General features: G+C 44.8%; 1 protein-coding gene across 2 annotated transcripts in view; it reads right to left on the minus strand.

Moving 5' to 3' along the window:
- UBE4B (ubiquitination factor E4B) overlaps positions 1-11633 on the minus strand; it is a 123427-nt gene extending 111794 nt beyond the window's left edge. For both annotated transcript variants that reach the window (XM_065935792.1, XM_065935790.1), the window contains exon 1: positions 10921-11633. In XM_065935792.1, the coding sequence (XP_065791864.1) occupies positions 10921-10944 (24 nt within the window). In that variant the 5' untranslated portion in view covers positions 10945-11633. The remainder of the gene's footprint in view (positions 1-10920) is intronic.

An 11633-nucleotide genomic window follows, 5' to 3' on the forward strand; every position in this document is an offset into this window, starting at 1 on the left:
AAGGCCTTAGAGAGAGCCTGAGCTCCACAACAACAGAAGCCTACGCATCACCACAGCACAACCAAAACTAAAATAAAGTCATTTTTAAATAATGAGGTGTAATATGATTCCGTGTTCCCAAACTATGGTTTAAAATTTACACTTGGAACTCTTCAGGTCCTGAATACCTAGCTAGGAAAAAATATACAAATAAATCTACCTCTACACCTTGACTTCCTACCTCGGGAAAAGAAAGGAACAGAGTAAAGAATGAAAAATATTTACTGAACGAACAAAGGAATCAGTGATCATAGTAGGGAGTTGTTGTTGTTGAGTCACTGTCATGTCTGACTCTTTGTGACCCCACGGACAGTAGCCCACCAGGCTACTCTGTCCATGGAACTGTTCAGGCAAGAATACTGGAGTGGGTTGCCATTTCCTGCTCAAGGGGATCTTCCTGACTGAGGGACTGAACCCACCTCTCCTGCGTCGCCTGCACTGGCAGGCAGCTTCTTTACCACTGGGAAGTCTGTATCAGGGAGAGGTAAAAGACAAAATTTAAAAGGACACGTTCCCTAGATATCTTCTTCCCACTTTTGGCCATCCACAGACTGTGGAACCCACAGCTTCCATAGTCTATGGATGGCTCCACAGTGCATCCGTGGAGCTGATGCCTCACTCCTGAACAATGTACACTCTGCTCTCATTCTATCTTATTGTGTCTTGAACCTACTCGGCAATGAAATGGGTCTAGCCAAGGTCACTAATGGCCTCCACGTTGCCAAATCCCATCCTCAGGCTTGGTCTTCCTTTCATTTACTTTACTGCCATTTGACAGAGTAGAACCCTCCCCTCCATCATGAAACACTTTCTTCTCCTGGATGCCAGAACTCTAGGCTCTCTTGTCTTGCCTTCTACCTCAGTGGCTATCCCCTGTCAGTTCTTAAATGCTGGAATGGCTTAAGGTTCAATCCTCTGACCTCTTCTCCTCTCTCTCTATGCTCACTCCCTAGGTCATCTTTCCATTCTTCCAATTTAAAATACACTGACAGCGTCCTGATTGGAGTCCCCAACCCCAACCTTCTTCCTGAACTGCAAGCCCAACATATATCCAACAACCTACTTAACATCTCCAGACGGATCAATAATAAGCAATATAACCAGAATACAATTAAAATGGATAGCTTAATTTCTCCCTCTAATTTCCCCTTTCTTTTTAATTTTTGGCATCGAGTAGCATGTGGGATCTTAGCTCCCCAACCAGGGATCAAACCAGTGCCCCCTACAGTGAAAATTCAGTCTTAACCACTGGACTGCCAGGGAAGTCCCTAATCTATTTCAATGTTTCCCACCTCAGTAGAAGACAATTCCTTCTTCCAAGTTCCAGAGACTATAACTCTTGGTATGACTGTGATAGAGACAGCTAGCTACCTCCTCCTATACATTCAGCCACCTTTGTATCTGGCTGTGGCCAAGTGACTAAGTTCTGACCAAGGAGATGTAAGCAATGACAGGTGACACCTCTAATCATGCCCTTGATGGACAAAAACGTGCCCTCCTCTTTAGTTCCTTCCTGAAGACTGGAATGCAGATATGCATGCAGGCGCTGGAGCAACCATCTTGGATTACAAACTAGATGCCTCTTACAGAGGATGACAGCACTCAACAGAATGTGTCTGGCTCCCTAGAAATCAATGAATTACTAAACCAGTACTCAACCACCTACCCAGATTTGTACTTAAAAAAAAAAAAAATAATAAGCTTCTATTGTATTTACACCATTATTATTTTGGATCTCTCTGCTGCAGCAGCCAAACCAGTATCCTAAGTAATGCACAGAATTTGGAACCTGGAAGTAATCAACCTACATAGAATATAAATATGTGGCAATGGCTTAGGGCTCAACCTGGGCACAGATATTGCAGAATGGAAGGTTTGTAACCCTTGTTAGGACACAATAAATTGTTTGGTAAAACCTGTGACACCTCAGAAAATAACATGCATGTCTACCTGGACTGTAATTCTAGGGGAACTGGTTGAACAATTCAGAGTTTGGTGCCTATTGGCCTCTTGCCAATTTAAGCAAGAAGTCCCACAAGAACAAGACACACTCAAGCTGCAGCTTGCCGATTTGCACACAGAGATTTTAAAAGGGAAGACAGGTCTGCCTAAGTCACAGCCACAGTCTAGTCTAAGTTAGCTCAGTATGGTAATTTGGAGACCAAGTAGGATTGAAGAAGTCACTCCTTCGGTCTTCTCTCTGAAGGAGACAACCTGGAGACACTATTCAGCCCCAGGAAGGGGATATCCTCCATGACCTGGCCCCCGAGGAACACACACACTGAAAAGCTACCAGAGGGCGGGGACAGGGGAGTTCCTCCAAGAAAGCACAGCTCGTGCGTGCTTCAGCTCTCTCTGCGACCCTGTGGACCGTAGCCAGGGCTGCTAAGTGGACTGCAAGAGGAACACCCACGGCTGCCAAGGCAGGGAGCCTCCACACCACGGCCTGGCAGGAGCTGACGATAGCTGTGGGCCAGTCGGGGATGTGTACTCCCCGATCTTCCCTTTTCCAAAGGGGACTTATTTCCATGCTTCTATCCAACTCCACCACAGCACATGGGGGTGGGGAGCAGAGAACAGAGAGCAGCTGATAACTTGCATTTTAATCTAAAGGTTCTTGGACTGTATAACAACCAGAGATTCTGAAGGCTGATAGAGGGAAGGCACGGAGTATGCTTTAGATCTTGGAAGAAGGGTTTAAACAGTAATGCCTTGACAGTACCCTTTCCCACATGACAGAACTTCTAGATGAGCACATGGCTAACCCAGCAAGAACTGCAGTTCTCAGCCTCCCAGCTAGGAGCTGTGGCCATGTGACTTAGGTTCTGGCCAACGGGAAGTGAGCAGAAGTGACTGGTGCAACTTCCAAGCTGTGCCATTAAAGAGGAGCATGATGGGACTCCCCTGGTGGTCCAGGGGCTAAGACTGCACGCTGCTCCTAATGCTCAATCCCTGGTTGGGGAACTAAGATCCCACATGCTGTACAGTCAAGAAAAAAAAAAAAAGAGGAGCATGACTTCTTCCCCTCTCCTCTCTTCCCTCTGGCTACAGTGCAGACAGACGTGGACCAAAGATAGAAGCCATATGTTAGGAGACTTGGAACAACTGGACAGAAGGCGCCTACCACAGTGGTCCCAGCCTCCTACCCAAACTTCCATTTAGAGAGAAATAAACATCTAGCTGGTGTAAGCAGCTGCTATTTCATGTTGCTCTGTTGTATCAATGCACTTGATGACATCTCAACTCAAACGGCCAGGCTTGACTCCACTCTTTCACACCTCACATCCATCCCATTATCCAATTCTACTGGCTCTACCCACAAAATATCTGACCATTCTTGATCTGACCTTTTCTCACCTTCTCCACCACAGACCCTGGTCCTGGGACTCCTGTGCTGGCCTCCTGACCTTTCTTCTCCACTTTAACTCTTTCCCCCCTTCATCTTTTCTCCTCACAGCAGCCTCTAAAATGATTCTCTTAAAACAGAAATCAAAATGTAAGACCCATGAGGGCAGGGATTTCTGCTTATACTGCTCACTCCTATAGCCTCATGATCTAGAACAAAGCTGAGCATAAACAATGTATCATCATATACAAAATGTCACTGACTGTAAACTGCAACATTATTTTTTGCATTACACAGGGGGTTAAAAAAAAACCCACTATCTATTAAATCACAACAAAATGCCTTAACAGACCAGACCAGAGTAGTAATCAGTTGTATCAGCCTTTCACTGCTTTGAAACTTCTGAAAAGGTGATGTGTCTCTGACCTTCGAATGCATTGCTTGGCTGTGAAAGGCAATCCTGCTAACTGTATGTGCTGTGTGCTAAGTCACTTCAGTCATATTTGACTCTTTGCGACACTATGGACTGTAACCTGCCAGGGTCCTCTGTCTGTGGGATTCTCCAGGCAAGAATACTGGAGTGGGTTGCCATTTCCTCCTTCAGGGGATCTTCCCAACGCAAGGATTAAACCCACGTCTCCCACAGCTTCTGCACTGCAGGTGGATTCTTTACCACTGAGCCACTGGGGAAGCCCTTTACCTGTATGTTCAATTTCAAAATGTGACACAGTTTCAGAGACTTGTGGATTTCTGTGTTTCTATGGCTCCCTAATGCACTTGGTTGTTGCTTTGCAATAGAACATGAAATTGCCATTTCCTTGGTGGTCCAGTGGTTAAGAATCTGCTTTCCAACACAGGGACCTCAGGTTTGATCCCTGGTCAAGGAACTAAGATCCCATATGTCACGGAGGAATTAAGACTGCACATGCATGGCTACTGAGCCCTCAAGCTCTGGAACCCGCGTATCACAACTAGAGAAGCCCCAGGGCTCCGATAAAGAACCCATAGAAGCCAAAATTAAAAACAAAATATGAAACCGTGGTCATTCTTTCAACCATTTTCTTTATTAATATCAGGACCACCCCTCCCACTGCCATTTTCCTTTCTCTTTTTCATACAAAGTAACATTTGCTTTCACTGCTGATCAAAGTATAATTTGGGGGAAGGCATTTAACATGGCGGGCTTCCCAGGTGGAGTAGTGGTAAAGAATCCACCAGCAATGCAGGACACCCGGGTTTGATCCCTGGGTCAGGAAGATCCCCTGGAGGAGGAAATGGCAACTCACTCCAGTATTCTTGCCTGGGAAATCCCAGGGACAGAGGAGCCGGACGGGTTACAGTCCATGAGATCACAATAGAATCAAACACAACTGAGTGGCTGAGCACGCACGCATTTAACATGGCCAACTACACTGATCACACGCAGTGCTCAACTGAAGGCCAACAACATGAACAGGTATAACCAGGTTTGCACACAAACAGGAAATGACAACTGTGTCACAGCTGCCACCTGGTCAGCTGTGATTACACCAAGAAGCATCCCAAGCTCAAAGGTTCGAAAAGGTGAAGGAAAAAAAGAGGGTGGGGAGCATCTCAGAACTGACTAAAACTGGTGGCGCTAGTGGTGAAGGACCCTCCTGTCAATGCAGAAGACTTAAGAAACGTGAGTTCAATCCCTGGGGCAGGAAGATCCCCTGGAGAGGGAAATGGCAACCCACTCCAGTACTCTTGCCTGGAGAATCCCATGGACAGAGGAGCCTGCTGGGCTCCAGTCCATAGGGTCGCAAACAGTCGGACACAACTGAAGCGACTTAGCACAGTAGCACGGCACGGGGAGCGTCTTAGAACTGAGTGAAACCCAGTTAGAACTCAGTAAATGCGTGTTGAGTAAATGAATGACTTCACCTCCTGCCACTGTGTCCTTGCTCAGCAGGTTCCAATCACACTTGACCCCCATGGGGTTCCTGAAGCAGATTGGGGACATGCCCCTGGTTTCTGCTGTCCCTTGTTCTTGCGAACACTCTTCCCCCCAGATGGCACCATCATCCTTTAAATGCTTTTCCAGAAGTCACCTCCCAAAATTGCACACACTTCTCTTATCCTTACTGCTCTCCATCCCTTTATAGCCTATTTTATCTTTCTCCATGGTACCATCACCTTACGACATCTTTCAAAAATACTTATTTATTTATTTTTGGCTGCACTGGGTCTTCGCTGATGCAAGCAGGCTTTTCTCTAGTTGCGATGTGAGGGCTTCTCATTACAGTGGCTTCTCTTGTTGTGGAGCACAGGCTGTAGGGTGTACAGGCGTCAGCAGCTGGGGCTCACAGGCTCAGCTGCTCCGTGGCATGTGGGATCTGGCTGGACCAAGCAACGAACTGGTGTCCCTTGCACAGCAGGGAGGATTCTTAACCACTGGACCAGCAGGGAAGCCCACCAAATGACACCTCATGCGGATGTTTATCACGGCCCGTCCCACCAGAAAGGAGTCCCACACCAGCAAGTCTCACGTGGTGCCTGACACGTAGCAAGTAAACAGCAAATATCATTGAAGGAGCTGCTACAAGAAGCCATCTCCACCTAGACACACCCCAAGTACCTTCTCAGAAAATGCTCTGTGTGCCAAGCAAAGGCCTGAAGATCCAAGGACCCCTCATCAGAAATCTTGCCATCTTTTCCCCCTAAAAGAGTAGAAGGCTACTTGATGAGCTCCACTCTTAACAATAACAAGGGGTTATTGCTTCTAGTTCCCATCTCAAAAGGGAAAATAAAGATGCCGTAGCCATTACAATTTGCTCAGATGATTCTTTTGGAGGAAGTTTAGTAACGGGATTAAGAACTCTGGAATCTGACTCTGGATTAGAATCCAGGTTCTACCACTTCCTGGTTGTGCACTTTTTGGCAAACTGCTTAATTGCTATCAGCCTCAATTTTCTTATCTGTAAAAGGGGGATAAGAATACCAACTTTATTGAACAAGTTAAGTGCTTAGCACATATTAAGAATTCATAAAAATCAGCTAACATCATTACCATTCTCTGTCTCTTAGCTAAAATGAACCAAAAAGAGTGGAGAAAGGGTCTGGGGAGGTAACATTCCACCCTCCTAGAAGGCTTCAGGAGAATCCTGGTTATAAAGTGAGGGGCAGCAAATATCTACTGGGGAAAAAGTGAGCTTAGGTCATGAGGCCTGTTACAAAGAAAGAAATGGTCAGAAATGGAGATGCTAGAGTAGAAAGGCCAGGGGTAAGGGTCTCTATGTTGGGTCATCTTTCAGTAACCCAAACAAGTATCTTCTTTCTCCACAATCTGCTCCTTATCTGGAATTTCTTCTCTCTCCTCCAAACCATCCTTCTCTCAAACTAGAAATCAAGGAGTTATCTTTTTCTTTCCTCCCCTGCCTCCACCTCCTTCACATCAATCTAAGCATCAGAAGTGGGTTAACTTAGATCCTCAATATTTCTCCTGTCTGCTCTCCTCCATTCCCACTGCCAAGGCCTTTGGACTCCATTGCTTGGCCCCTCAATAGCAACAGTAATCTCTGAATGCATCTCCCAGCCTGCAGCCACCTTCTTCCCACCTACCTTCAACACCCTGACAGTCATCTAATCCCTTAAAACCCTTCAAAGGCTTCATACAGTCTTACTGAGAAAGTTCAAACACATGAGCATTTCTGTCTGAGATCTGGTGCCTGTCTGCCTGTAGCCACTCCCCCACAAATCCTATCTCCAGGCCCACTACTGGCAGTTTCCTGAGCTCCCCAGTTTCACAGTCCATTCCAAGAGCCCTCTGCCTGACAACTACTGCTCAGTATAAAGATCAGTTTTCCTTTTTTTTTTTTTTTTTTGGCGGAGTGGGCGGGGGGCACTCATGAGGCATCCAGGTTCCTAGTTCCCAAACCAGGGATCAAATCTGTGCCCTCTGCAGTGGGAGGGCAGAGTCTTAACCACTGGAACACCAGGGAAGTCCCCAAGCATCACTTTTTCTGGAAAGTCTTCACTAAGATGCTACCCTACCAGGGTTCCCTCCTTGATTTTCTTACGAGTCTTACTGTGCACATGTCCAAAATAGCTCTTAGCTATTAGCACCCTGTATTGTAACTGCTGAACTCCTAGCTAGCCCTACCCATTCCCCAATCCCATAATAATTTCTTTAAGAAAAAGACTATTTCTCTTAACCTACCTAATACATTGCTGGGGATGCACACAACATTTTTTAAAAAAACAGTTGCTGAGTGAATGATTATTGGAGGAGAGTGATGAGAGTCAGCACCAAAAAGACTAAGACTATAAACTTGATCACATCACGAATGAATTCATGAAGAACAACACTTTTACAGACGAGTTATGCAGATCAAGCATGTCAGCAGGATATTTATAGAGAAGCTGTGGTGAATTTATTGCCAGTTGTTAGGCAGTAAAATATAGTAAAAAGAGCTTTTAGATCAGGAACCCTGGGTATGAACTCCAATTCTGCCACTTCTAAGCCAGGGCACTATGAACTTAACCTAAATCTCGGGTGCTTCACCTATAAAACATGGAAATTTGAAGGACCTGCTGAATTGCTCTGTTTTATCAAATGAAACAATGGTTGTAAAGTGATTGGCATAGAGCAGGCTTCTAAGACTGTTAATAAATATCAGTCCCCTTCCACCAAAAAAACTGCTAAAATATCCAAGGTCACACATTCTGCATTTGGGAAGGAAGACAACTTCTAAAACCTTTAGCACACCCTGAATCCCAGCCAGCCCTCTTCAAGATGAACTAGGTCATAAAGATTTTGCCCCCCAAAAAAATAAAGAAACAAAGCAACGCACATCATTTCCATGAAAACACATCATTGCCACAGTTGAAAATAGTTTAAAATACCTGCTCTAATCACAGCAATATTTTGGAATTAAAACAAACAAACAAACATGAGCAGGGTACAGAATGAATGCAATGTAAACAATGACGCCTTGAAATGAGGTTCCTGAAGAGAATAAACTTAGTCATGGATCTGCTCTATACAGCAAAGGACTCATCGTAATGTGCTATAGAAACAGCACTCAAGTTAAAGAAATCCTCGACTTAGAAAGCACAAGAAAGGAAAACTTCAAGAATTCAAGGTGGTCAAAGAGAGGGACCAAAAAGTACCCGTAATGTACAATCTTCTAAAGCTACTAGCCTGGTTATGATGATGATGAGGATTTAGTAGCTAAGTCGTGTCTGACTCTTGCGACTCCATGGACTGTAGCCCACCAAGCTCCTCTGTCCATGGAATTCTCCAGGCAAGAATACTGGAGTGGGTTGCCATTTCCTTCTCCAGGGGATCTTCCCGACCCAGGAATCAAACCTAGGTCTCCTGCACTGCAGGCAGATTCTTTACCGACTGAGCTACGAGGGAAGCCCTAGCCTGGTTATAGCAGCCTCTATTTTTGATGGATTACATTCTCATCTATTTCCATTTTGCTAAAATATAAAATCCTGTCTTACCTGAGTCCCTAATTTAGATTGAAAGGTCACTGTGTTGACTGTTTTACACCCTGAGATGCATGTTTGAACTTTCAACAACATAAATATATTATCTAACCAAACGAACGTCGCCTACCACACCTATGACACAAGTTTCCACCAACAGAGTAAAAATAAGGCAAAAGCTTCAGAAATGGCTCTGTTAAGAACTGTTCACCTAATCCCACAATTAAAGGAAATGGATTAAAAAAATTTTTTTTAACTTTTTTTCCAAAAAAAGATTTGTTCTAGATTCTGTTGAGAGTAGAATTACTGAACTGTCCCTTTGTGGTCAGGCCAACTAATTTGTTGAACATAATTTTATATTGGTCTTGTATTAGTGAATTAAATTTTTCATATTTAATATCCTGTTGACTTTGAAAAATGTCTATCTCCTCCACAATGATTACATTTGTTCCTTATATGGTCAAAAAAGTTAATACCTTCCCTCAAGGACTGGGTAAAGTGAAGAGCTGCAGTTCAGATTATACAGCTCTTTAACTTGTCTGTATGCTTTAATGGTTTGAAAACAATTTCTTGGTGAAAACTCAAGAACGTAAAAATTTCTAAACCAGGAACTATTTAGAAAATGTCAAGAAAAATGTAATTTCTACTACTTAAAAAACTCTTGGCCTTAAGAGAAATGATCCATGAGGATTAATTTTTTTGTTAAGGGGGGGGTTCACCTTTTTAAAAAACTACACAAAATGGAGTGCCTCTAAGAGGATCTCTTGATAGTTCCTACCTGAAAGAAGCTGTTCAATATTTTTCTAATTTAAGATTACATTACTGATGCATTTAGAAAACAAAGTCAGTAACACAGAATGGGTAATCCTGACTTTCTAAACAGTCAGGTATCAAAGCAACAAAATTATTTGTTTCCTTTCCTACCTGACCCTTAGCCCACCACTCCCCTGCCTCACTCTGGAGAATTTTAGTCCCTATGTAAACATATTGACTACTCTGTAGCAAAAACTGAAGCATGGAAGTTTTACAGTTCAACCAGCCTGACTGACATCTACTTTTCTAATACTGTAGGGACAGAAATTTTACAAGAACCGGTGGAAGAATGGTAGGTGGAAGACAGGGAGGCCAGGAGGGGTCCTGAAAGAGAAACTCAATTTTTTTTTTTTTTTAAAAGAAGGGAGGGGAAAAAAAAAAAAAAAAGAAGAAGAGAGAGGGCAGTCAACAGACTCACAGGAAATTCCCTGTACCCTAAATGCCAGTTTTTAAGATTATTATTAAATAACGCAGAAAACATCTAGAAAGGGATCTGTAAGAATCCTTTCAGAAACGATAATAGGGGGAATTTTCAAAGTTATTTGCTTCCATTTGCTTCCTGTTCAGCGTCTGCTACAGCAAAACACTAGTTTGAAAGGGACAAAAACAAGAAAAAATCACGCTGCAAGAGAAGTACGCCAGAAGCCATTACTGATCTGTTAAACTGCTAAATTTTAACTGTAATTCACTAAGCTATTGAGAAGATACACATTTTGTTAAATATCAAAGAATCTGCTTGTAGGCCATCCCCAAACATACACGTAATGTTTAATCAACTTATACAATGAAGTGTCCACACATACTCAGGATTTCAAATCCATTTAAAAACATACACCCATACATTCTGATTCCACCCAAAATTATTCTTTCAATCTCTGCAGTAAGGCGCGCGCGCGCGCACACGTACATGCGCGCGCGGGCTCGTACACACGCGCGCGCACACACACACACACACACAACTTGATGTAAATCCAGCCCTTCTAGCTTAAATATCCTGAAAAAAAAGAATGAAAACCTCAATATGTTCTCCTCTTCTCTAGACTCTAAAAGAAAACTCGAAAGAGGCAAATGGAGTTCAGGATGCAAAAAGAAGGCAAAGGAATATAAGAGAATACAATCGGAGACCCTCTCAGGGGCTCATTTTATTCTTAGATGTCATCTCCATTGCTGCCCAAAGGCCAGGCACCACTGGCGCAGTATCATGCCTACCCAAAGCGCCAAAGAGTTGCCAACTAACCTCCCAAGGTGTCCCCCAACCTCCTCACCTCATCAGCGCTCAGCTCCTCCATCGCTTTCCTCTTAATGGTGAAAGGCGTTAGGGAGAGATCTTCCGTTCTTTGAGACCAGGGCGGGAGGAGAGTGGTAGGTGTCTATCGGGCTGTCTGGTCCCCCGAATGGGGGAGGTTTCAGAATTGCATAGTCAGAGGTTAAAAAATAAGAACACGAGAGGCACTGAAATGCCTTGGCGTCGGTCACTCCAATCGCCCCAGACTCCTACAGCTGCTGCCGCCTCCAGCAGCCTCCTTTGACCGCCACTGCTGCTGCTACAGGGTTTATCTTAAGGCGCCACTTATTTACCCTCTGCTTTCCAGGTTACCCAGACTAAGGAGCTCGGTCTCCAGCTCTCCTCGTGCCCGGAGCCTGCTGGGTCTTCGTGGTGGTGGCGCGGCAGCTGTGCTTCCTCAGCAGATCCTGCTCTCCTTCCTACCCTTTGACCCTGGCGGGAAGTGTTCAACTGCAGAGTGGGTGCCCCGAGGTAAGGCGACCCCACAGCCGCCCAGGCAGAGCCCAGCACTGAGGAGGGAAGCTCCTCCCCTCCCAAAGCAGGCCGGCCACGCCCCTCCTCCACGGCGGAGCTTGGGCAGGGGGGAGGGGGAGGACCGGACTCGCGATGCTTTCGCTGGTAGAGTAAATCCGCCTACCCCTCCACCCCTACTCTTACCCCTCGCCCCACCAAGTATTATTCATCAAAACAACA

Source organism: Muntiacus reevesi, chromosome 5 (assembly GCF_963930625.1).
Source record: "Muntiacus reevesi chromosome 5, mMunRee1.1, whole genome shotgun sequence".
NCBI lineage: Eukaryota > Metazoa > Chordata > Mammalia > Artiodactyla > Cervidae > Muntiacus > Muntiacus reevesi.